Source organism: Leptodactylus fuscus, chromosome 2, assembly GCF_031893055.1.
Source record: "Leptodactylus fuscus isolate aLepFus1 chromosome 2, aLepFus1.hap2, whole genome shotgun sequence".
Taxonomy (NCBI): Eukaryota; Metazoa; Chordata; class Amphibia; order Anura; family Leptodactylidae; genus Leptodactylus; species Leptodactylus fuscus.
The window spans coordinates 33,249,411-33,276,691 of NC_134266.1; the positions used below are offsets into that span (position 1 = coordinate 33,249,411).

Below are 27,281 nucleotides of genomic sequence, written 5' to 3' on the forward strand. Positions count from 1 at the left end.
ATTCTACAAAGTCATACTGATAGGAAACAAAAAAATTTACATTGTGATCCCTGTATGGGGGCTCACAATCTACATTAAAAAAAAAAGAAAAAACGCTGTATTTTCATCAATTCACCCATAAAAATTTTGATAAAAAGCAAACAAAACATCAGACATTCCCCAAAATGGTTTAACTAAAAATTACTTTTGGCCCTGCAAAAAAAGACGCCTTATGCATCCCCCTACACGGAAATATAAAAAAGTTACGGATGACAGAATATGGCGACTCCACGAATTTTATTTTTTGCAAAATTTATAATTTTTTTAAGGGGTTAAAGCATAAAAAAAAATACTATCTAAATTTGGTATCCTCAGAATCATACGGACCCACAAAATACAGGGGACATATCATTTTGGCTCCAAATTTAACACCGTAAAGACAAATCCCGTAAAAGTCGTACAAATGCAGGTTTTTCTCCACTTCTCCCCCATTCTGAATTTTTTTCCAGTTTTCCAGTACGTACAGGATATTAAATGGTACCATTATAAATTACAATGTGTCCTGCAAATATTAAGTCCTCAAATGGCTCTGTGAAGGGAAAAATAACAAAGTCATGGGGTATGGAAGGTGGGGACTTAAAAACGAAAATCGGAAAATGTCACCAGCAGAAAGGGGCTAATTGTATCCCTACATAGAGGAAAAAGGAAGCATCATGTGTTACGTATGAATGTCTATTATGGGTACTTCCATAACACAGACACAACTCCCACCTAAGGGTGCATTCACACGGAGTAAAAAACGCTCCGTAAACGCTCCGTATACGCTCCGCAAACGCTCCAAATTACACTCCATTTTACTCCGTGTGAATGCACCCTAAAGGTTTGCAGCTCTGGTTTATGGCGCAAAAAAAGAAGTGGCATGCCCTTTCTTCAGGCGGATTCCAGCCGTGGACGTCCGCCTGAGGACACTCCCTCCCGACAAGGCTCATTCACTTGGGTCTAATCCGGAGCGGAGTGACGCAACTGGATTCTGATGCACTGCACCAGCATCCAGTCACGGCTACCAGTTTTTTGGTCTGGAATCTGAGGCGGCCTCTGCGTCAAATTCCGGACCAGAATACCCCGTCTGAACTCAGCCTAAGGTTCGATGATCTCCATCTGTTTAATGAACCAAATAAATATATAAGTAGCCTAGCTCTGTAGAGCGCCACACCAGTCATTCTGGCAATTCCTACTGTACATCTGTAACCGACTGCTTGTAACACACCGTCACTCGCTTCAGCTGGAATACCCCTTTAAGTAAACAGCAGCAAAATGAACGAAAAAGAAAATTGGCTGAAAGTGCTGAGAATTTAACATCCACATGTGATTATTTGAGACGGCAGGTAGAGTACACTCTGCTATTACAGCAGATCCGTACAGCATGTCTATGTGGTCTGCACCGCTGTTCTCCCAATCGCTGGATGCTTTATTTCGTCCTTTCCATTCTTTGCACTGGCACCAAGTTCAACAAACACTTTTCACAGTTGGTTTAGCTGATGAAGTGTTTGCAATTTCCATTTCTTGTAAGTGAGTGGCACAAAATGCTTCACACAAATCACTTCAGACACAATTGTCTCTATTTTCTCGGTTTGATCTTTATGGTTTAGTAGGAGATGGTATAAGATTGTGTTTGTTGGTTATTATTAGCTGCTGCATGTGCACCATAAGCAGTAACATGGCTGGACTGGCCTCTTCTTGGTGTCGGCCCTTTGGATGTGACTTGACTTGAACTTCTTATTTAGGGTAGTGATGGCTCAGTGGTTAACATTGCAGCTTTGCAAGTGCTGGAGTCCTGGGTTTAAAGGGGTTGTCCCATCACAAGGATCCTATCTATACTGCTTGATAATGTGGATGTAAGACTTTTCCTAAATACACTGCTTCAGCAAAACTGCTTTGTTTGTCCACTATCTTACTTTATTCATTTCTCTGTTGACACATCTCTTGACTTATCTGGTCAAAAGTCAAGTGATGTATCTGATGCTCTCAGGGGGGAGGGGGGTAGTTTACCCTTTGGGGGGAAGGGGCCGCCAATACAGACACGGCATCTGCTGTAATAGAGAGGTGGATGCCAGGGAGTGTAGACGCCGGCACAGATGCCTGCAACATCGCTACGCTCCTGCCATGCATGAAGCCAGCAGCGGCAGGAGCGATGCTGCTATTCCGGAGGGGAGGGGGGGGCAGAGGAGCGGAATAGCAGCATCACTCCTGCCGCTGCTGGCTTCATGCATGGCAGGAGCGTAGCGATGTTGCAGGCATCTGTGCCGACGTCTACACTCCCTGGCATCCACCTCTCTATTACAGCGGATGCAGTGTCTGTATTGGCGGCCCCTTCCCCCCACAAAGTGTAAACTACCCCCCCCCCCCCTCCCAGGCTCACTCCTGTGCACTTAGCCCCCCTCCCTCCCCCCTGAGAGCAGCAGATACATCACTTGGTCTATGTAGACTGCTAGCTTTTTACGCATGCTTTGAATTTTGACCCACCATGTGCCGGAACAAGAGGATGAAGAGGTCGTTGCTGATGAAAATGGAGGCGACGCTGGAGAGAGTTCTCTCGCAGCATTGGGGGCGCCCCCAGTGCTGTTTGAGCGCTAGGGCCCACCCCCAGTGCTGCGAGAGAACCCATTTGCATACAAAAACCCAGATTTCAGGCGAACGGCGGCGCGGAGAAGACAACGAAAGGTGGAAGAAGAATAGCCTTTCTTAAGGCTATTCCTATGTGTTACTCAGAAAAAAAATGTGTTTGAATGATAGGATCCCTTTAAAGGGGTATTCCCATGTCGCATACTTACCAGTCTTCACTGCTGTAAAATCTTTCTTCCTGGTTTCTTGCATCATTTGGTGAGCGGGGTTTCATATGCAGTTTAGCTCCGCCCACCCATATTGGACTATGAAGTATAGGCAGCAGCAACTCCATTCTGTGTTACATCCAGAGACTGCCTGTCTCCGCCATAATGAACACAATTGAATTAGCTAACCTGATAACTGGGAGAACAGAAGAAATGAAAGCAGCTCCTCTCCTCTATCTGAGTGCAGGAAGCTAGGTCACATGGTGTAGACACAAGAATAGCTAGATACACAGGCTCGCTCCCTGCACTTAGCCCCTCCTCCCTCAGAGCAGCAGATACATCACTTGACTCATGAGCAGCTAAGTCAGGGCTGTGGCCACAATGAATTGAATAAAGTAAGATAGTGGACAAACAAAGCAGTTTTGCTGAAGCAATGTATTTAGGAAAAGTCTTACATCCACATTAACAAGCAGTATAGATAGGATCCTTGTGATGGGACAACCCCTTTAAGTGCTTAGTATGAGTGAATTTGATGCTGCAGCATGCTGTTGATTTTCTCCATCAGTTCTCTGAGAGTTGGAAGGACCTTAAGGGCTAGTTCACACGTAAAAACCTCCTGGCTTATTTTGGTCCTGGAAAAAAAAACGCTTCCTAATTAGGAAGCTTTTTTTTTACATTGCCAACTTTTTTTGGAGCTTTTTTTTGTAAAAACCGCTTCCAAAAAAAGCCAGGCTGTTTTCCCCTCCCATAAAGTGAATGGGCTGAAAAAACCGTTATTTGTGCAAAAAACCGCGCGGAAAAAAAACCGCGCGGTTTTTGCCTCCCGTTCACTTCTATTGCTTTCTTCAGGTGGAAAACGCCTGAAGAAAGGTCATGTTGCTTCTTTTTTCTGCTAGCTGAAAAATAACTAGTAGAAAAAAAAAAGCTAGCAGAAAAAAAAAGCTAGCTGTTCACATAGGGCTCCATTGTAATATAAGATGACCTGGAAGACCCCTTAAAGCCCCGGTCCCCATCCCCCATACATATAGGGGCACAGAGCCCACTGCACTTGTACATGGAGGGTCTGGGCCCACCGTGTACCAGTGAGATTAGCAGCTCTTTCTGTACGGTTTATTCAGAAACTTTCACCACTTGCAATAAAAACTATTACAAATCAAGTCCAAACGTATCAGACATTAGAGCCGCTAAAATACCGCGTCCTGTGTGAACATAGCAAATACGGACAACACAGAACTGCGGGCGTCTAAATAAGAGCGGCGCTACCATTGGAGGATTCTCATAAGCCCAGCGATTGGCTGCCATCGGGGAGGGCGTGGCTTGGAAGCGCAGGAAAGTGTTTGCCGGGTTACCATAGAGTCCGCCGCTTCCGGTGTACACTGCGGGGTCAGTGTGTTGCTCAGGTGCGGGATATACACCTGGATCACTGTAAGGTATGTGATAGGGGGCAGCAGAAAACACACGAGACACCGCGGCGCCGTGGAGCCTCCTCTGCAGCTCCTGCGCCAATTACTGCCAATACACAGCCCTCACTGACAGCCTGTGTCCTTATGTGAGAGCAGCCTCAGAGCTGTGTGTAACATCGATCCCCCCCAGATATAGTCAGAAATGGAACATTCCCATAAACCATTGCTGTGACAACAATCAGACATCAGTGTTTATCCTTAACCCTTTGATGCCTGCAGCTGCTTTGGGCCTTGAGGATGCAGTAATGTTTTTTTTTTTCCTTACCATTTTGTTTCCGTCAATGTTGCTGTATGGCGTTTGTTTTTTTTTTATGGGGTGTGCTGTGGTGTTTTTTTTTTTGACAACACTATTATTGTGCATGTGTAATGTACTGGAAAAGTTTCCTAAATTTTTTGGGGGAAGGGAATAAAGGCGTTCATCATGTGGTATAAAAATACTTGCCAACTTTTGCAGCAACACTGGTGCTGGGAAATATTTGGGAGAGGTCACACCCCTACAGGTGAATCCGTGCCCCTTTTGTGGTTTGTCACGCTTTTTGTTTTGGACATGGCTGGCACATGAAGTACCCCTACTATGTACTAAATGGCCCCTAGGCAGGAGCATGTGACATGGGACGTCTCCTCTTTTGGAGGTCCAGGAGGTTACCCCTGATTCAGGGCGCTCTATAGTGCTGGTCCAGGTTGCAGTGACTACATATACCACAATGCAACCTGGAAATCCACGGCACAGCCATATAAACATCATACAAATCCGCTCAGACATCCAAACTTGCATTCCACGTTCCTGTATTGCTACATTGTCATTCAGGAATCTGGGAAAGAGAGATGTCCCCTGCTCCCTGGAAACTGTAATAACATTGTTAGCGTGCATCCAGCTTTCCAGGAAACTGCAAGGCTATTTTTAACCACTTGACAGACGGGGACAGTTCGATATATAAGGAGGGAAGACTATGAAGTATATGTGATGCATTCTCTGCTGCTGTAGTCCTGTCAGTCCTCATTAGAAGCTCTGGGTCTTTATTATAAGAGGCTTACACCGTCTGCAGCTGTCATGGCTGATTTTCTTGCTTTATGCTCACAGTCTGAGGTTCTAGCGCATTGGTCATTATTGTGTACATTTTCCATGCCAGGGTCATCGTGAGGAGCATGGGTTTGTTTGACCGCCTGGCAGGCTGGCTGGGCCTGAAGAAGAAAGACGTTCACGTCTTGTGTCTGGGATTGGATAACAGCGGAAAGACCACCATCATCAACAAGCTGAAACCTGCCAATGTGAGTCCCATACTGGTCAGTCCAATGCGTTCACTTACAATGTGGCACTGCCTTTGAATCGTCTGTATTACACTGTAGCTCTGGTTTCAATGGTCACTGCCTATTATATTAGGAAACAACATGATATGGATTTTTTCTGATAGCTGCAGCGATGACATCACCAGCTATCACGACCTCCAGAAATGTATTACAGGACTGGTTGGTGACATCATCGCTGCAGTACCAGAACCAGAGACCAGCAGGAGGCACAGAAGCAGAAGGAACAGTGGGCAAAGGGTAAGAGATTAAAACGGATGTCCTTTCTTAAAGGGAGTCTGTCTCCCGGGTGAAGCATATTAAACCAGCAATCAATATAGTTACACTAGGTTCACACTAATGTTCGGGTTTCTATCCTTCGCGTCCACTTGGGGACCCAAAAGACAGAAACCCCATCTGTTTAAAAAGCAGTTACACGTGGAAACCCGTAGACAATAATGGAGTCTGCCCGGTTTACACAGATTTCAGTATAAGATCGCCCGCTTTGCAAGATTTTTCACTCTGACGATTTTAAACGGAATCTGGGGCAGAGTACCCGAATGCTACTGTGCACCTAGTGTAAGATAGGTCAGGTTCACCTGAATGTAACCCCTTATTTCCCATGAAAATGTGTACCTTCATTGCTGAGATATTTATTTATTGCACAATGTGCATATGAGCAGTCTGAAGCGTCAAGGCCAAACTGCCATGCCCCATGCTGCTCTAATATGCCGACAAGAACATGAAAACACCGAGCCAGGGGAGATTTCAGCATAGTTCTCTGGCCCTGTCACTCAAAGAAGTGGGATAGGAAGGAGGACATATTAGAGCAGTGTGGGGTGTAGCAGCCTGGAGCACCAGAGCCGCCCTCAGTGCTCCTGACTGCTTATTTACATATTTTATCAAATGAGTAAATATTTCTGCAACAGAGACACAAATATTTTCAGGGAAACGGGAGTTATATTCAGGTAAGCCTGATCCATCTAACTGGGTTTCTGGCTTTATATTACTTCTCCCTAGTGACAAATTCCTTTTAACATTCCATTTTTTGGGGGGAGGATCTTGGAAAATCCCTTTAATTATTGTAAATTAACTGTAAGTAAAGTATCTGATTGCAGGGGATCCAACTGCGAGGACCCCCAGTCATCATGAGAACAGGCGGCTTGCAAGTGCTCTGCTATGTGTAGTGGTGACAGTACCTTAGGAATGAATGAAGAGGTGGTTCTTTTGGTCTCTGGAGGGCCACGTGGTGAGACTGCCGGTGATCAGACACTTATCCCCAATACTGTGGTTAGGGTAAAAATGTAATTAATAGGAAGACCCCTTTAAAGCATATCTGCCATCAGATTAGGCTGCCGTGAGGTGACAGAGTTCCTATTAGCTAAAACGCCACTAAAAAAAATATTGTGCCACTTGGCTAATAAAAATAATCAGCAAATTCACAGGATTCATAGTTTGAGCCTGGTGTGTTTATGAAGTAGCGCATCACATGGGGGGGGTTGGGGGCACACCATTTATGACAGAGCCACTTTAAAGAGGTTCTTTGCTTTGGATAATCCCTACTTTTTAGAACAGGGGTAGGGAACGTACGGCGCTCCAGCTGTTGCAAAACTACAACTCCCAGCATGCATACTTCTCTCCTGTTCTTGGAACTCCCATGGAAGTGAATGGAGCATGCTGGGAGTTGTAGTTTCACAGCAGCTGGAGAGCCGAAGGTTCCCTACCCCAGCTTTATAATAAGATGATAAAAAAGTGTCTCTCTTCTGGGACCCTCACAGTTAAAGGGGTTACTGATGGCTCATGTTAGGCTAGGTCTTTAATATCAGATCAGTGGGGGGGTCCGATACCTGACCTTCCCTTGATCATCTGCTGCAGCCACCAGATCTAGACAGTGTTCAGAACAGGGGTACAGCTGCTCAGCTCCTAGTCAGATTTTGTTTGCTTCTAGCACCGTAACTCTCTAGATGTGGCAGCTGAGTGGGTGCTTGTTATTGGGCACCTACTTACCTAATATTGATGACCTATTCTAATGATATCATGTCTTTACAAACCCTTTGAGTGGTTGAAATTTACTGACTGGCTTAGACTTCCTTTCTGGTGCCTTGGAGCCTCTTAATAATTCAGGTGCAGTTAGCGCCGGCCGGGAATGAATACTAGGCTTAATAAATTCCCCCAATTTCTCTTGTATATTATTCCCAAGATGTCTGAACCCAGAGCTGGTTTTGTTGAGATCTTGAATATCCTGTGGGATCTGCTACTGTATCTGAGGCTTATTCCAGTCCTTTATACATATTGCATGGTTATTGCCATGGATTCCTCGCCCATGTACTGCCATCTTTACCCTAGAGCCGCTGCTAGGCACTAACTAATGATGCTGCTTCCTGCCTTGGGGGCCAGTATGGCTTATACAGCCAATATGCTAGCTGTAAACTGGATCAGAAATTTTAGACACAGTAAACTGGCTATGTGATGGGGGCAGCAATATTATGAAGGAATTGGATATAAAATAAAGTTAAAGCAGCACTTCAGGCGATTCTAGAAGCAATTCCTGTTACAGGGTTATGTTAAAGTGGTTACCCACTTTCTAATATCGATGGCCTATCTTTAGAATAGGCCATCAATATTAGGTCTAATAAATATTAGGTGAATAAATGCACGGCCGCAAACTAGCGCGGCGCATACGATCCCCGCTCCCATTGAAATGAATGGGAGCGTGTACGGCACACAAAGGGTCACGCGGCGTACACGTGCCAAATCTCGCGGCACGTTACACCGTGTGAACGAGCCCTAAGTTTACCAAACAAGGTGTTAAGACTAGACAGGTGTTTTCAAGAGTCATTGGATCTGCCCTTTCATAGTCTTTACATAGGGTTTTTTTCAGGCTGAAAATGATTGATGATGACGTATACTTGGGATAGATCAATATTAGATTGGTGACGGATTGACAGCTGACACCCCTACCGAGCTCTGTATAGTGGGTCCTTGCACTATCAACCACCACCACTACAGAACCGCGCCCACAGTGGGAGCGAACCAGCCGCCCAACATCACCCCTGCTGCACAGCACCACAGCAATGGCAGCCACTATATTAACCGAATAACCAATACCGGGGATTAGTGACAAGTACTACACTTTATAGAACCTCTTGACTTCATTCTCTTTGGTCCACCAAATGCAAGTTTCCCATGTGCTTTGTACACTATAGGTACCTGACACTCTGGTAAGTGACAACTACTGCTGCGTATTATAGGGTTGGATAGCAGAGGTTGCTCTTGGAACGCCATCTCCACATAATACCTGTAACACTACTGATAATACTGTGAAAGCTGAGGACTCTGTTCCAATGTGCTACGTTCCTTTGCTTTTTGGTCCAATGCAGATAGAGGCAGTTATCGGAAGGTATTACGTGCCCAGTGGAGTTATTTCCTGGGGTGTTAAGGGTCTATAGTGTACGTAGCACCTTGGAAACTTGCATTTGGGGACCATACAGAGAGAATTAACGACCCTGGTGTATTAAATTGCTTTAGTAGGTCCGTTTTACCAATTATGAAAATTTGCCCGGAGTTTCACCTTAAAGAAAGATAACATGGGGCGCTGCGGAAGTTTCCAGACTTGCCTTAATACGTTAAAGCAATTCAATAGCAGAAATGTCGGCGAACAAAGTAATGAAATCCACTAGAAGTTATCAGGGCATAAAAGTAAAGAGGAGTGCGCTGTGCTAATGTCATCCCTGGCATCTTGGTACCTTGTTTACGGTGCTGGCATGGCGGTGCGGCTGCTGATGATGAATCCTCCGGAGACCCGTGACATGATAGAAACTGTTTTCTGGCTTCTCTGTACAAGTAACCTCTGCCCACTGCCTGTGACGAGATGAAGACATTTCATGATTGTGTCCTCCCGTGGGACGCAGACAGTAAAATCCGAGTTTCCCGTTTTCCCATTTTAATGCCCTAATTTCCCAGCAGTGTCTCTAATTACTCTGTAAGCAAACGCTAATAACAGCGAACAAAGGAAAAACAAAGTTGTGGTAATTTGGTGCAGTAAACTGAAGAAGGTGCCTCATGTACATTCACTTAAGATTTATGAGACTTTCGACCTTGCAAAAAAAAAAAAAAAGACTTTGTAGAGTTAAATAGACGCTGTCTTGTCTACAAACTTTGCATAGATGGAATAGTACATAGTAAGAAAGTTTGTAATGTATCTTATCAAAGAGAAAGTCTTCTTTCTGCTTTTATCAGGCAGTTTCCCTGACTTTTACTCTGAAAAATCTCTGCTAACTCCGTCTCAAGACATACTGCAGGACACATCACTCAGATTTACACATATGTATAGAAGTCTATAGAGAGGCTGGAGGAAGAGTGAACACAGGAGTATAGGAGATAACAGAAGCTGAATAGAAGCTTTCTATCACAACCGTACCCCCAACTAACAAAATAATTGGTACAGTATGCCAAACCAATGACTGCAACTCTGACACCTCCGTTACTTACATATTACAGCTATGGCTCCAACTCCGAAATGGTAGACTGTTCTTGGTAGTGGTAAAGAAAGAAGCCTTCGGCCTAATTCATACGACTCAGGGCTCATTCACATCTGCGCCCGGTCTCCATTCATGCAGATTTCTGTTTCCTGCACAAAACTGAGCAGGAGACTGAAACCTGCAGGACTCTTTTATACTCATTCATTTGAATGGGTTTGAAAGATGTCCAGCCGTGAGCGCCGGTGAGCGTTTTATGCTCTCCGCCGCAAAGCCGTTTTTTTAAAATCGGACACAGAGTCGGACATGCAGTACTCTGTGTCCGGTTTAAAAAAAACGGTTTTGCGGCAGAGAGCATAAAACGCTCACCGGCGCACACGGCCGGACCCGGTCTGACAGCTTTCCATCTTCTGCATGCAGAAGATGGAAAGCTCAGAATGGACTCTGGGTGCTAGTGTCAACCCAGCGTAAGTCTGCAGGCAAAGGCTATCCTGAGGGGGGCATCCGATGCTCCGATCTGTTCCAATGAATCCAGAGCAGGTCCTGTTCTGCTCCCTGACATCGGAAATAAGCCAAGGGTAAGGGAATGAGAAGGAAAAGAGGTAGACTAAGAGGAGTGTAAGGGCGGGTTCACACCTGTGCCCGGTCTCTGCTTTCGGGTTTCCGTCTTTTGCCGAGAGAAACTGGACAGGAGACGGAAACCCGGCGGTCGGTTTTCAAACCCATTCACTTGACTGGGTTTGCAAAGTGACCGCCCGTGAGCGTCTTCTGCCTGTCTGCGACGAAACCGTTTTTTTTTTTTTTTTTTTTTTTTTTTTTTTTTTAAACCGAACACATGCAGGACTTTGTGTCCGGTTGAGAAAAAAAACTGTTTCGCTGCGGACAGGCAGAATATGCTCACGGGCGGTCACTTTGCAAACCCATTCAAGTGAATGAACATCAAATCGCCTCTTAATACTATAAGTATAAAAGGATTGAAGGTATGTGGCAAAGGTAATTGGGGATCCTCGCCTCGCTCGCCACATTCGGCAACTGATTTATCAACTCGTGGGTTAGAATGAAAATTTATGCCAGTTCCTAACTACCGTAGATTTCCATTCTGACGCCGGGACTTCCGATAGATTTATGAAGAGACCGCAGCTTCTTGATAAATCTCTGTGTCCCAGAGCCAGTCAGGCCTTTTAATAAGACTGGTGCGTCATATGCCAATCTTAATAAATTCTCCCTATTGGACACTCTTTTTGGTGTTTGTTGAATGGACAGACGGTGATATGTTCAGCATTTGTATGACGTGAGGTACATGTATCCAGAACATATTGTCTCACAATAGCCTAAAACTCTTATACGTATAAATCTGATGTAAGCAGAGACATATTCTTCAACATTTACCTTTAATTTAATTTTTTTTTTTTCAACCTTTCTTTGTTTTCAAGGCTCAGACCCAAGATATTGTCCCAACTATTGGATTCAGCATAGAAAAGTTCAAGACGTCCAGGTACTGTTCCAAAAATATGGTTTTCTTTTATTGTCACCTGCTTGAAGAAGACCTGCCACCACTCCTGACATATAAAGCTCTGCATTGTGCCATTCCTCAGTTATTCCTTCTAGAAATTGAGGAAGAAGTTGACAACTGGGTGTTACCATTCCCTTTGCTTAAAGGACCGTGTCCCTACACAATCTGATATTGTCAAGCCATTGATATCAGAGCCAGATTGTGTAGGGACACATCCTTTAGATAAAGAGAATTGTCACACTGAATTCCCAATTTGTTCATTAATTTGTAGGAGGAACAACAGAAGGACAGTACTGAATGGCATTATGAGAAAAGATGTTCCAGAATTGTTATCTTATTAGTAATACCATTTACTGAAAGACAGGCATCAGGTCCTCTTGAACAGTTTATTTACTTCCATGTGAATACGCACTACACCCATGGGGTCGCTGCAACAAAAAAAACACAGCTTTTCCTCAACGTGCAACCTCAACTGTAAAGTGGTAGTCACATTAGAGATTCATTTGCGTGTGTTTTCATGGACCCTCAAAAACGTGACTGACTCATGAAATCCTGTTCTGTTTGTTGACGGACCGGTCACACGATATGTTAAGATAAAAGATTGTTAATAGGTCCATAGGGTTGCATTGGTTTTAGTGCAGGCATGTGATTGCCGCTAAAAAAGTCCATCACTTTATGCAGCGACTACCCTGTTGATAGGCCATCAGTATTAAAAAATTAATTTGGAGCCGGACAAACCCTTTTAAAGGGTACCTAAAGTTTCATGAAAAGCCGAACTATCTGCAGAGCGTGTAGGCATGTACGATATGGAGCAAGCAGCCCTTCTACCCTATCCTTTGCTGATAATGTTCTGCCAGGGATAACTATAAAATTGCAAACAAATACCTAAGAAAAGCCGAGTAACCATAATACACGAGATACAGGAATAGTGGACTGTGTATGCAGGGCAAATATATGCAATCAAGCAGATAACATACAAGAAAAAAAACCTATGAACACAGTCCATAGAGCTGCTTGCTGCCTCTGAATAATATCTCATCTTTATTCACACAAGCAGCCAGAAGTAGATAATACATAGAAGACTTCTAACATAGTAAGGACTCGTTCACATCTGCGCCCAGTCTTTGTTTTGCAGGTTTCCATTTTCTGCACGAAACTGGGCAGGAGACGGAAACCTGCAGGCATCTTTCCAAACCCATTCATTTGAATGGGTTTGAAAACTGTCCGGCGGTGAGCGTTTTATGCTCTCTGGCGAAACGTTTTGTTTTTTTGTTTTTTTTTTTAAACCGGACACAAAGTCGGACATGCAGGACTTTGTGTCCGGCTTAAAAAAAAACGGTTTCGCCGCGGAGAGCATATAACGCTCACTGCCAGTCATGGTCTGACAGGTTTCCGTCTTCTGTCTGCAGAAGATGGAAACCTGATAACGGAGACCAGACGCTGGTGTGAACCCAACGTAAGCTGTAAGATTTGCAGAATCCTCAGTCTTTTGCACACAGCAACAGTTTACAGACATATCTGTGCAGCCTGTGACCAGCAACACCTCCTCCCCCCTCCATTCACTGCGTGAAGAGAGACAAGCCCTCTACACTCACTGAAATAAGCAAGACTGATTGGAATGTATCTAGAGACGGACTTCCTTAGTAACAAAAGAGTGAATATCAAAATAGCTAGAAGGGAGACACCTAGTGGCAGGAAGTTTAGAGAGGTTTTTCAGGCAGAAAACAGCCATATTTTTAATTACATTTTGGTCCAGAATCTATGAAATCTATGAGGCTAAGTTGTCTGAAAAGTTAGTGTCCATTTAACTAAGTTGTAAGGTATAAGTCCAAGCTTTCCTCGCTGTTAATGGTAAGCACATGCCCAAGATACAAGCAAAGTTCTCCTTTAAGCATACTTTACTTCCTCCAGATGTTTAGTGCCTCCTTTTTTGTTTGCAATGCTATACGGATCCATTAAGTAACAACATCCTCGAATGGTGCCAGCAGAATGAATAGCCTCCCAGGTGGTACACTGATAATTCATGTGTTGTTAAATATTAATTTACAGCTACACATATACATGAATGCTCGCCCTCCGAGGGACCGCACTGGCACTAAAAAGGCTTGTTAAGTATTTTAGTAATAAACACAAGGCCGGGAACACAGCTGCTTCACCGAAGTGTTAATATATAACGTGTAAACCAGCAAAATAAAAAATATCGTAGAAAAACTACAAAAAATGTGGGATGTCACCGACGTATCATTTATTAGAAGTCATCGCGTCAAAAAAAATAGGGATGAAGGGATAAAAATGAATGAGGCCTCTGACATACTACCTGGAGAGGATCCTGTAATGCCGCCATCACTTGTGGCGTCTGCCTGTGACAAGCTCCTATTATACACGAATACCGTTCATGTGACCATTTATCTTCACGTTCAGGCACCAAATAATCAGCTCCGAGGGGAATTGTCTAAGGAAGCAATTCTGCAACGCTCCGCTGTGAAGCCGCAAGTGATAATTACACGTCTCATTTTATGCTCGTGGTTTAATATGGCACCTCGTACATTTATTAATGCAGAGACAAATAGCCTGGGGGAGGGGAAGGGAGGAAATTAATAAAATGTGGAGTTATGTGATTGTTAATCGTATAGGGTACACGTATGTAGCAAGTCACCACGTTTTATATATAAACCTAAGTCTAAGTGTCTCTTACCTACATACATATCAGTGGCCGAGTCCATCATTTTTGGACAACTATCTAATGTGTATACGGGTTTCCTGACTCTTTGCCAGCGGCCCAAAGAAGATAGGACCAGGGGCAACACGGTGGCTCAGTGGTTAGCACTGTAGACTTGCAGAGCTGGAGTCCTGGGCTTGAATCCTACCAGGAACAACATCTGCAAGGAGTTTGTATGTTCTCCCCGTGTTTGCGTGGATTTCCTCCCATTCTACAAAGACATACAGATGGGGAAAAAAAATTACATTGTGTTCCCTGTTTGGGGACTGATACGCTACGATTTTCCAGGGTGGGTGAGAAATTTGCAATTTGTACAGTAGCAGCGAAGTAGATGAGAGTTTGCCAGAAATTCATGCACCACATACAAAATCTACATGCAATCCAGGTGGAAACTGACTTTTGGTACGGATATAACCTACAACATATCCACAGTAGTCTTGCCTTTTTCTGAATGAACATGTTAGGATTATAGATTGGACTTGTGTCTTTTACTATGTCAATTTATGTAGGCAATTTTTTTTTCAGTATATATATATATATATATATATATATATAATTTTTTATTTTTTTACTATTCAGATTAAAGATTTATATCATGCAGGTTGTATGCTGCATAACACACACTACGCTCATATATACAAAGCAAACTACACACATAGGAGACCCTTACCAGCCCTGTAAATTGATGGGTTGCAGATGTTCCCCTGCAGCAAGTTCGTGATATACAGCAATTGGTTGTACAGTTTGTATAGGATTAACACATACAAGTATTTACAACCTCCTATGGAGCCATATACATGTCACTGCGGGGAATGAATTCAGATGCAGGTGTCAGCCCCTCTTTCCATCCATCCACAGCCTCGCTTATGGTCGCTGTGACCCTGGCCGCAACTGACAACATAAATATAAATTTTTGTCCTGGAATCTGGAAAAGCTGTGGAAACACATGTTATGGCTGCTATAATGTTTTGTATGTTTGTTGTGTTGTATAGGTGACCAGACCGTGCAGTGCGGTGACTACAGATGATATATGTTATACTAACACTCTGTTATATATTTTTTTTCTAGTTTGTCGTTCACAGTTTTCGACATGTCCGGACAAGGGAGGTATAGGAATCTGTGGGAACACTATTACAAGTAAGTCATTGCGAGAATCCCGTAGAATCTGAAAACAAATTTCGATATTGAATAAAACACTAATTTATCCCCCTTCCCCAGCAAAGATGGACATTCCTGTGTTGTTCTTGTGGAATAGTTTTATTCACGTGAGTTAATGGTCCCCTATATAAAGGGGACCGATAACAATCACGAATATTAGTGTGCATGTCCTCTGGCCCACAAGGTAGAGCCATAGACACAAAGGAGTGGATTTATTAAAACTGATGTGTCATACACCAGTCTTAATAAAGGGCCCAACAGGTACAAAGTGCGCCTGATTTATCAAGAGGCTCCGGGCTCTTAATAGAAGACGTGTATGGTGGTGAGCCAGAATGGAAACCTACACCAGGCAGGAACTGCTATAGAATTCCTGTATATTTTGCACCAGAAAACTGATGTGAGCTATAATAAATGTGTCGGGCCGAAGTGTCCCGTCCAGCCCCACCGCACGCCACACTCTGCCATGACCCGCTGCACTCCATCATTTGTAAATTGATGTATTTTGCAAGACCATTGTGCATTTTCATAAGTAAATGAATAACCACAAAACATAGGGCACTAGGGGGTTAAAAATACATCACAGCCCAAAAACTGCAGGGTAGTATGAGCATCCCATTCACCTACCTGAGCAATGCATGTGACAAAATTCAATTCCACTATGGAAGGCATGGGAAATAAGTGTGACTTTGTGCGAGACTTATGTTACACCTTTATTATCTTTCATTACAAGCCCTATCTCGCTCACATCTTGCCTTCCTAGCCTTCCACCCTTTCCGTGATGCCCAGATGACGCTCCAACCTCTCACATCACCATCTCCATAAGTGTCAAAACCAGACACATCCCAGCGTATGAATGTGATTTACAGCTATCACATCCATCTGCAAGCGCCTGAAAAGGCCGAGCTTCTCCCCGGCTGTATTTCTGTGACAGCGAGTGTCTCCTGAATCATAAAAATGTCTGACGGAGCTCGCGCTCCTGAAGGTTAAATATTTGCGCTTGTTTACTGTTATCATAAATGTCACCAGAAGAAACAATGGGGGCAGATTTTCGGAGGATATACACTCATTGTGATTTCCCTATGAAGGATTTGTCTTGTGTCGCCATTTAGCAGCGTAGTCGCAGGAATATGATGGCTCAGTGATGCCATGCCATGTATAGACCATGGCTGCCTTTCCTGATATAGCAAGCCCCATGTTCTAAGGCTCTGTTCACATTTGTATTGGATCCTTTATCACAGATGCCATAAAAAAAAAAAAAAAAAGCGGGTAAAATAGAGCGGAGTATTGACACAGTGATGGAAACCCAGTGGATCCAACTGGATCCGTCATACTGTATGGGGGTCACAGCAGTTGATCATGAAGTTTTCCCCTCCCTGTCCATATAACCCATTTAAGGCTAAGCTTCCTTTTTAAAGGGATTATCCAGAATTAAAGAACACGTTGCTAATATTTTTTTCAGAAACAGCACCACATCTGTCTTCAGGTGGAGTCTGTTGTTGCAGCTCAGTTTCACTGACCACAAGGTTGCGTTCAATATCATTGGATACCATTTTTTTCTGACTAACATGTAGGAATGGCTTTAAGAAACACTATTCTTCTCCTACCTTTAGATGTCCTCTCGGCACCACTGTTGGGTAGAAAGCCCGGTTTTCTTTGGTATGCAACTGAGTTCTCTCGCAGCACTGGGGGCGGTCCTCAGCACTCAAACAGCACGGGGGGTGTCCTCAATGCTGCAAAAGAACTCTCCAGCGACGCCGCCATCTCCTTCTGGTATTCCCTCTCCCTGATGTCTTCTTCCATCCTGGATTTCAATCTTCTAGGCCTCGTGGAGAGCCAACTGCGCATGCCAGTGGCCACAAGAAAATGGCCGCTTACTCAGTAAGTTGTGTAAGCGGCCGTTTTCGTGTGGCCACTTACATAGTAACCTGGTGTAAACAGCCTAGGTTTCAATCTTCTAGGCCTCGGGCCGAGCCGGCTGCGCTTGCCTGGGCCACAAGAAAATGGCCACTTACACAGGTAGCTGTGTAAGTGGCCGTTTTCTTGTGGTTGCTTACACAGTAAGCTGGTGTAAGCGGCCATTTTTTTGTGTTCTGGGAATGCGCAGTCAGCTCTGCCCGAGGCCTAGAAGATTGAAACCCAGGACGGAAGAAGACACAAGGAGAGGGCGTTCCAGAAGAACAAAGAGGCGTCGCTGGAGAGTTCTCTCGCCGCATTGGGGACGCCCCCAGTGCTGCGAGAGAACTCATTTGCATACCGAAGAAAACCCGGATTTCTACCGAACTGCGGCGCGGAGAAGACATCTAAAGATAGGAGAAGAATAGCCTTTCTTAAGGCTATTCCTACGTGTTAGTCAGAAAAAAAAGGGTATCCAATGATAGGATCCCTTTAAAGATGAATCCTTGGTTGGGTCAGTAGGGGGTTCACTACTTGCTGATCGTCCGGGTGGAATGGCCTTATTTTAGTCGTGATGCATTTATATGGTGGGCCGGTTACAGGGAGTGATACATGTAAGGCTTCTTGTTTTCTACCTGTTCTTGCCATGAATTATTTTCTCCACAATAAATCTGTTTCATGTCTTTCCATGTTGCAGAGAAGGCCAGGCTATTATTTTTGTCATTGACAGCAGTGACAAGCTCCGAATGGTTGTGGCTAAAGAAGAACTGGAGACCCTTTTAAATCACGCAGGTAAGGCTGCTGTGCGCCCCCCTCCCCCACCTTTATTCTCATCAGACACTTTAGAGAAACTGGTCTTGTCAGCGCCGCTGACGGCTGCTACTGAAGAGCACTCAGCGCAAATGATATATGTCAGCGGTTCAAATACCTAAAGTCTTTCTTGACTGATTTTAATCTCCGTCTCTTCGGCTGTGACTGCAATACATTCCAGCTCAGAGCGGACTAGCTGAAGTCATGATGCATCTGTAGCGTCTGGCAGAACGTACACAGGCTAGCCGTATGTCACACTTTGTATAGTGACAAATAGGTGCCTTGTATCCTAGGATTAAAGGGAGTCTGTCAGCAGAACCCGGCATATCAACCAGCCTGCAGATAGGAAGGTTAGGATCACCTGTATCAAATGGTATTTTCTCCTTGTGAATCCCTGACTCCATTGTCAAGATGTTGCTGTCTTTGTCAGTATATAAATGAGCTTATTATTTATTATACTATATCATTATACAGTATATAACTATTGTGACATACTTACCTATATTATACAACTAGCCTCTGCCCACGACTTCGTCTGCGTGTCGATGATCTGCCTATATTCAGCAAATTGCTGCCGTCGATGGTTTGCCTGCTCCGGCATTTCGGCAGCTCTCAAGCTGTCCTGCTGCTGATCTTGTTCCTCACATTGTGCCTGTGATTGTTCCAGCAGCTCGCTGAGATGCCATATAATGAGCGTGTTGTTGGTGTTGATGATCCGCCTGCTCCGGCATTTCGACAGCTGTGAAGCTGGCCTGCCTTTGAGCTCGTTCCTCGCGCTGTGCCCGTGATTGTTCCGGTATCTCAGCAGCTCGCTGGGAAGCCATATAATGAGCGTGTTGTTGGCGTTGATAATCCGCATGCGCCGACGGTTTGGCGCCTCTCAAGCTGGCCTGCCGCTGAACTTGTTCCTCGCACCGTGCGTGTGATTGTTCCAGCAGCTCGCTGGGAAGCCATATAATGTGTGTTGTTGGCGCCGATGATCCCCCTCAGCTCTGCTTGAGGAGAACCCTGTGACATCCTGTTCCTTCATAGCTGTTGCTGTTTTTAAAATTTGTGACAAATTAGATTCTCTTTTTCCCCGGCATGTTTAAAATTGGCAAACTGCGAATTTGGATTAAAGGTGTTTTCCCATCCAGTGTGTCAGCACTGCCTAGAGCAGATCAGATAATATGCAAATGTTTGTACACAATCCACTGAGGGTTAGATGTGTGTTTACACAGAGAGATAACAGACCTGACTGAGATAAGTTGCTGCAAGAGCAGTATAATATAGTATGTGAACATAAATTCATAACAGTCGTGAAGCCATGTCATTTACTAGGATAAACAGTAGCCTATGTGTTAATCGAGGTTACAATCTATCTATGTGCCAAATTTTATTAAAATCCCTTCAGCCGTTTTTGCGTGATTGAGGAACAAACATCCAAACACACAAACTTTCACATTTAACCGGTTAAGGACCGCTGGCCGTAAATTTACGGCCAGCAGTCCTGGTCTCTAAGACCAGCCGATAGTAAATTTACGGCCGGTCTTCAGAGACTCACTAGGCAGGGGGTGGGGCGGGGGGAGGGCAGGGGTTAGGTGTTACTGACACCTAACCACCCCCTCAACAACGTTCAGTTGGACTCAGTTCCGACTGAACGCTTTAACCCTTTCGATCCTGCCGTGAAACATCACGGCGCGATCGAAAGGGATCCGCCGCAGATTGAAGCTGATCGGCACCCCCCGCGGCGAGATCGGGGGGTGCCGATGTCAGTAGAAGGTAGTCTGGGGTCTGGCCAGTGACCCCAGACTACCGGAGCCCCCACATACCTGGTTGATCCTGCCGACCAATGGAGGAAGTGAGCGATGTGTCTCACTTCCTCTGCTGCTTGCAGGACACGAGCAGGCTCATGTCCTGCTCGTGTCTTGCAAGCTACTATACAGAATCAGTTGATGCTTTCATCAAAGCATCAACTGATTCAAGTGTCCTAAATGGACACATGAAAAAGTTAAAAAAAAAAAAAAAAAAGTTAAAAAAAAATAAAGTGTATGAAAAAAGTAATAAAGTTATAAAGCCCAAAAATCCCTTTTTCTCTATACAAAATGAATTATATAAAAAAAGGTACTAAAAATTAATAAAAACAATGCATATTTGGTATCGCCGCGTCCGTAACAACCTGTACAATAAAACTGAAATAATATTTAATGTATACGGTGTACATCTGAAAAAAAAAAACGGAAAAAACCCGCCGGAAGTAATGATTTTTCACCATATCACCTTACAAAATATGCTATAAAAAGTGATCAAAAAATCATATGCACCCCACAACAGTACCAATAAAAAGCGCAGGTTGTCCCACAAAAAATAAGCCCTCAACCAACACTGTCAACCGAAAAATAAAAATGTTACGCCTCTCAGAAGATGGCGATGCAAAAATCACTGATTTATGTCCCCAAATGTGTTTTTGTTCTGCAGAATTAGTATCGCATAAAAAAATACTATAAATGAGGTATCGCCGTAACCGTACCGACCCGCAGAATAAAGGCTGCATGTTACTTATACTGTACGCTGCATGGCGCAAAATTTAAAGGGTACAACTCAATGCCAGGATTGATTTTTTTTTTTTTTAAATCCAGCAAGAAAGAGTTAATAAAATGTATTCAGTATGTTGTAGGCACCCAAAAATGGTGTCATTACAAAATGCATCTCATCCCGCAAACAGCAAGCCCTTATATGGCCACGTCACCAAAAGAATAAAGAAAATATAGCATCTACCAATGTGAAGACAAAAAACCCCAAAATCGCCAAATTATTAGAATACAACTGGCTGCGTCAGGAAGGGAATATATAAGCTGTGCAAGCGAATATCAGGGGACACCCCAGATTTACAGCTTACAAGGGAAAAGACACCGGAAATGACCCCCAAAGTGACCCCCAGAGTGACTCCCCCAATCATAGGAGCTACTGGGACATAGTAGGGAATTTGGTGTCTGCAATGTCCTCCGCACCGCTTATACATTCCCTCTTCGCCATCCGCTGTGCAGTCACGTCTGGGATACTAATACTCACTACACCCCCTGATAAATTCTTTGAGGGGTGCAGTTTTCAAAATGGGGTCACTCCTTTGGGGAATCCACTTTTCTGGTACCTTACAGGCTCTACAAACATGACATGGCGTCCAGATACCAAACATCTGAATCTGTACTCCAAAAGCCTCATCGCACTCCTTCCCTTCTGCGCCCTGCTGTGCGCCCAAACTGCAGTTTATGCCACATGTATGACACTGGTGTACCCCGGATAACGGACGTAATGTCATATGTGGGAATAAACTGATATTAGGGCACAGCCAGACACAGAAGGGTTATTGGGTTTTTGGAGCGCAGACGGTTTGGTTTTTGGATGCCATGACACTTTTGCACAGCTGAAACGCCAGTAAAGTGGAATCCCCTGATATGAGACCCTATTTTGGAAACTACACCCCTGAAGGATTTATCCAGGGGTACAGACAGCATTTTTAACCCCCAAGTTTTGCTATAACTTATTATCCATAAATGAATACGAAGCTGATTGTGAGAACTGAAAATGACCATTTTTCCAGGAACCCGTCATTTCAGTGCGTAATATGTTGTGTCCGACTTGTATCAGAGATGAACGCTCTGAAAGCTGTTGTGCCCGGGATACCACCCGCTTACCAGTTTTTGGAGTGTCTCTGCTGACATAAGTTGGGCACAACATATCGGGTACTGAAATGGCGAATCTCTGGAAATTTTTCATTTTTAACTTCTCATTATCAGTTGCGATTTCATTTCTGGAAACTAAATAAATGCAACACTCAAGGGTTAAAAATTCTCGCTACTCCATTTGATAAATCCCATCAGTGGGCTAGTGTCCAAAATAGGGTGACATGTCTGCGGATTCCACTTTATTGACAATTCAGGGGCTTTGCAAAAGTGACGTCCAAAAACCAAACTGTGCTCCAGAAACCAAAATAGCGCTCCTTCCCTTCTGCGCCCTGCTGTGTGCCCAAACTACAGTTTATGACACATGTATGACACTGGTGTACCCGGGATAACGGACGTAATGTCATATGTGGGTATAAACTGATATTAGGGCACATGTATGACACTGGTGTACCCGGGATAACGTACGTAATGTCATAAGTGGTTATAAACTGATATTAGGGCACAGACGGACACAGAAGGGTTATTGGGTTTTTGGAGCACAGATGGTTTGGTTTTTGGATGCCATGACACTTTTGCAGAGACGCTAAACTTGCCCCTACAAAATGGGGTTTACAGTTACCTCCAGGTCTCTCCAAAAGGAACATGGCCCCCAGAAAGTCCCTCTAAATCTGTACCCCAAAAGCTAAAAAGCGCAGTGCTCCTTCCCTTCTGAGCCCTGCTGTGTACCCAAGCAGCAGTTTACACCCAGATATATATTTTTTTGCCCCTCGGGATGGCCCCTTAATAGTTTTAGGAGTGCAGGTCTCTGACAACACAAAGTGGGTGCAACGTATTGGGCACCGAAATGGCATATTTCTTTCAAAATTTCAATTTTTTTTTTGGACATTCATTTTTTGGAAGCATTTTAGGCACAAAATGATAATACCCCTTGATTCATTCCATGACAGGTGTAGTTTATAAAATGGGGTCACTTTTGAGGGGTTTCCATTGTATTGGTACTTTAGGGGCTCAGCAAATGTGACATGGCCCCTCAAAACTATTCCAGCCACATCTGCCCTCCAAAATCCAAATACCTCTCTTTCCATTCTGAGCCTCACCATGTACCCATACAGCAGATTATGGCCACATATGGGGTATTGCCGTGTTCAGGAGAAAATTTGTAACAAACTGTGGGGGGCTTTTAATTCTTTAACTACTTGCAAAATTAAAAATATGGCGCTAAATGGACGATACATTGTGAAAAAAAAGTAATTTTTCATTTTTACGTCCCAATGTTAATAAAATCTGTGAAACAGCTGTGAGGCCAAAATGCTCACCAAACCCCTAGATAAATTCTATGAGGGGTGTAGTTTCCAAAATGGGGTCACTTTTAGGGGGTTTCCACTATATTGATATTTTAGGGGCTCTGCAAATGCGACATGGGACTTGAAAAATATTCCAGCAAAATCTGTCCTTCAAAAGCCAAATAGCGCTCTTTCCATTCTGAGCCCCGCCATGTTCCCATACAGCAGATTATTACCACATATGGGGCATTTCTGTGTTCAGGAGAAATTGTTTAACGAACTTTATGGAGCTTTTTCCCCTTTATTCTCTTGTGAAAATGAAAAATTTGGGGCTAAATTGACAGTTTATTGGAAAAAAAGTAATTTTTCATTTTCATGCCCCAATGTTAATAAAATCTGTGAAACAGCTGTAGGGTCAAAATGCTCACTATACCCTTTCATATGTTCTGTGGGGGGTGTAGTTTCCAAAATGGGGTCACTTTTAGGGGGTTTCCACTGTATTGGTACTCTAGGGGCTCTGCTAATGCGACATGGCACCTAAAATTATTCCAGCAAAATCTGCCATCCAAAAGCCAAATAGCGCTCCTTCCATTCTGAGCCCCGCCATGTTCCCATACAGCAGATTATGGCCACACATGGGGTATTGCCGTGTTCAGGAGAAATTGTGTAACAAACTGGGGGGGGCTTTTACTCCTTTATCCCCTTGTGAAAATTAAAACTTTGGGGATAAAGTGACATTTTAGTAATTTTTCATTTACACATCCCAATGTTAGTAAAATCTGTGGAACAACTGTAGGGTCAAAATGCTGACTATACCCCTTGATGAATTCTGTGAGGGGTGTAGATTCTAAAATGGGGTCACTTTTGGAGGGTTTCCATTGTTTTGGTACTCTAGGGGCTCTGCAAATGAGGCATGGTGCCTGAAAATTATTCCAGCAAAATCTGCTGTTCACACACCCAGTGTCGCTCCTTCCCTTCCATGCACTGCTGTGTACCCAAAAATCAGTTTACGCCCACATGTGGGGTATTTCTGTGTACGGGAGAAATTGCATAACAAAATGTGAGATGCATTTTCTCCTTTAACCCTTTGTGAATGTGTTAATTTTAGGTCTAAATGAATGTATTAATGAAAAAAAATGAAATGTCTAAATTTCACTTCCATATTATGTTTATTCTTATGAAAAACTTAAAGGGTTAACAAACATCCCAAATGCTGTTTTGAATAATTTGAGGGGTGTAGTTTTGAAAATGGGGTGATTTATGGGGGTTTCTATTATATAGGCCTTTATAATTCCTTACAGAACTGAAGCGGTCCCTAAAAAATTGGTTTGGAGAATTTTCTTGCAAATCTAGAAAATCGCTGTTACACTTGTAAGCCTTGTAACGTCCAAAATAAATTAAAAGACAATCAAAAGATGATGCCAATATAAAGCAGAGATATGGGAGATAATATTTATTCATGTATTTGGGTGGTATGACTATCTGCCTGAAAAGCAGAGAATTTCACATTTTGAAAATTGCAATTTTTTCCAAATTTCCATCAAATTTCCTAGTTTTTTTTATAAATAAATACAAAAATATTGATTAATATTTACCACTAACATGAAGTATAATGTGTTACGAAAAAAACAATCTCAAAATCATTTGTGTAAGTTAAACCGTCTCAAAGTTATTGCCATTTAAAGTGACACATGTCAGTTTTGAAAAAAAAAGGCCTGGTCTTTAACATACTTTTGGGCCTGGTCCTTAACCGGTTAATAATTAGTATAATATTAGTAGGACTATTGTGACATATTTTCCTATACTATATCACTAGACTCCTCTTTTAGCTGCAGACTTAAAGGGGTATTCCCATGTACATAACCATTTCTGAATTTGTAGATAATTAAAAGTTAAACTCTGCAAAATGTTAAATTACAAGTGTTTAAGAAATTTTCTCTAAATATCTTGTGGTCACAGTCTGTTGTCTTGATCAGTTGCCAATGGATGCGACTATGAATACAGGACTTTTCCAAGGTCAGAAAATCAGCCATGATGTCCTTATCGTGGCCGGGATATCTTCTGATACATGTAGTGTCCCTGCCTGATAACTCAGCTACACCACTAAGAGAGAATCTTTAAAATTCTGCAGAATTTTTAATTATTTATATTTGCAAAAAATGTTTAAGTTTTAGTTATCTACAAATATGGATACGATTATGTTCATGGGAATACCCCTTTAAATAACAACACACAGACATTAGTGATGATATAATTAGTGTCTCGGAGAAAGCTGTTGTTGTTGACACCTTACAATGCGATGAGAACTTCTTCTGAACCTGAGAGCTTTGTTTGCGCCTGTTGTTTTCTTCGTCTGTCTGTGCTTTGTCTTTACTCGCTGCCGTTTATATAAATACTTTTTTTTTCACGCTCTTTTATGTTAACATATTCAAGAAGTGATAGTGAAGCATCTGTATGCTAAGTAAAGCGAGGCTGGCTTTGTCTTTTTGTATCAGATATGTCTTGGTCTGTGTAGTGAATTACCGCTAGTTGCCGGATTGCACCTGTACTTGCTGTGACTTATCTCGCACATATCGGTGTAGCCAGGCAGTTAGTAATCCGCATACTATTACCGCAAGCGGGTTACATAGTGCACGGGCACCCTAACATTCACCTGTGTGTGGCGGCCCATTTCACCTTTTGTGATAGTTCCCATATACAAAGTCCAGTCATATTAATGTGACCACCGCCTACTTTTGACGTCAACGTTAAATAACCAATCGCAGAAGGCGCGTGCCATCAGCCATCTGTGTGCACTCATCATTGTGGAAGGCACGATAGAGCAACACAAGTATGCATCTATCCTTGCGGACCATGTTCAGCCCTACATGCGAAATGTTTATCCTCAGGATGATGGCATCTACCAGCAGGACAATGCGATGTGTCATAAAGCTCACAGTGTATGTGCGCGGTTCGAGGAGCACCAGGATGAGTTTCCTGTACTCCCTTGGCCAGCAAATTCCCCGGACTTGAACCCAATCGAGAATCTGTGGGACCACCTCGATCGGGTTGTTTGCGCCATGGATGCTCAATCGGGTAACCTAGCGCAGCTGGCCATGGCACTGTAGTCGGCATGGCTCAACACCCAGTGAACATCATCATAACATCCCCTCTCTTCCTGCACATCTCGCAGCGGTCCGCTCTGCCAAAGGTGGTTATTCTGGATTTTGACAGGTGGTCACATTAAGGTAAACGAAAAAGATGCAGTCCAGCACTATAGATGCTGACCTGGTCCGGGGGACCGGTCCGTGCACTCCCTTCAAACTTTTCATTGGTGTTACATTGCATTGTTGGTCACATTAATGTGACTGGACTGTGTGTTATGCCATATGTGAAAGCACCTTAGATAGAAACTTTCACCACCTCCATCAACTCCAAGTCTTTGCTTTCTTCAAAAGATGCTACCCCATTGACTCCTGTGTAGTTGAAATTTTTTCTCTAGTCCTCATTAGTTCTGAGCAATCAGTACAGTTAGTTTTACACAATTACTATGTCAAGTGGGCAGTCCCTGTCTGTATTCTTTGGGACCGCCCACCTGACAGAAGAGAGCATAATTGTGATAAAACGATCTGCATTGATTGCTTAGGAATGATGGGGCTAGAGCAACAATTCCAACATCACTGGAGCCATACCTATCGAAGGATACAAATGTATACACACACAACATTTCTTTTGAAGCCAAACTCCACAAAATCCAAATACAAAAACTTCACGGTAGAGGCATTACAGTGAAAGTAGGTATGGATAAAAAGGTAAAGGTAAAAAATAGTAGAAGGGATGTCACAAACTTAAGGGTCTTTCAGTTCTCTGTATGGAATGATTTCCACTTAGGTTGGTGTTGGTTGTACAGCCTAACCGCAGCAGGGAGGAAAGACTTCCAGTAGCGCTCCTTCTCATACTTAGGGTGAAGCAGTCCGTCACTGACTGTACTGCCCAGTGCTGTCACGGTCTCACTGGGTCCAAAGGGGCTCCCCAGGACAGAGCTGGCCCTTCTATTCAGCTTGACCAGTCTTTTCCTATTCCTGGTTGATATGCTACTCCCCCAGCAGGCCACTCCAAAGAAGATGGCTGATGCCACTACGGAGTTGAAAAAGCCTCCAAGAAGTGCCCCCTGGACTCTAAAGGCCCTCAGCCTCCTGAGCAGGTAGCTCCACAATACATATACATAT

General features: G+C 43.6%; 1 protein-coding gene across 2 annotated transcripts in view; it reads left to right on the plus strand.

The window, feature by feature from the left end:
* The first annotated feature begins 4,131 nt into the window (after positions 1-4,131).
* ARL6 (ARF like GTPase 6) overlaps positions 4,132-27,281 on the plus strand; it is a 49,887-nt gene continuing 26,737 nt past the window's right edge. For both annotated transcript variants that reach the window (XM_075263565.1, XM_075263566.1), the window contains exons 1-5: positions 4,132-4,237; positions 5,401-5,539; positions 11,466-11,527; positions 15,333-15,401; positions 18,013-18,107. In XM_075263565.1, coding sequence (XP_075119666.1) covers positions 5,417-5,539; positions 11,466-11,527; positions 15,333-15,401; positions 18,013-18,107 — 349 coding nt within the window. In that variant the 5' untranslated portion in view covers positions 4,132-4,237; positions 5,401-5,416. The remainder of the gene's footprint in view (positions 4,238-5,400; positions 5,540-11,465; positions 11,528-15,332; positions 15,402-18,012; positions 18,108-27,281) is intronic.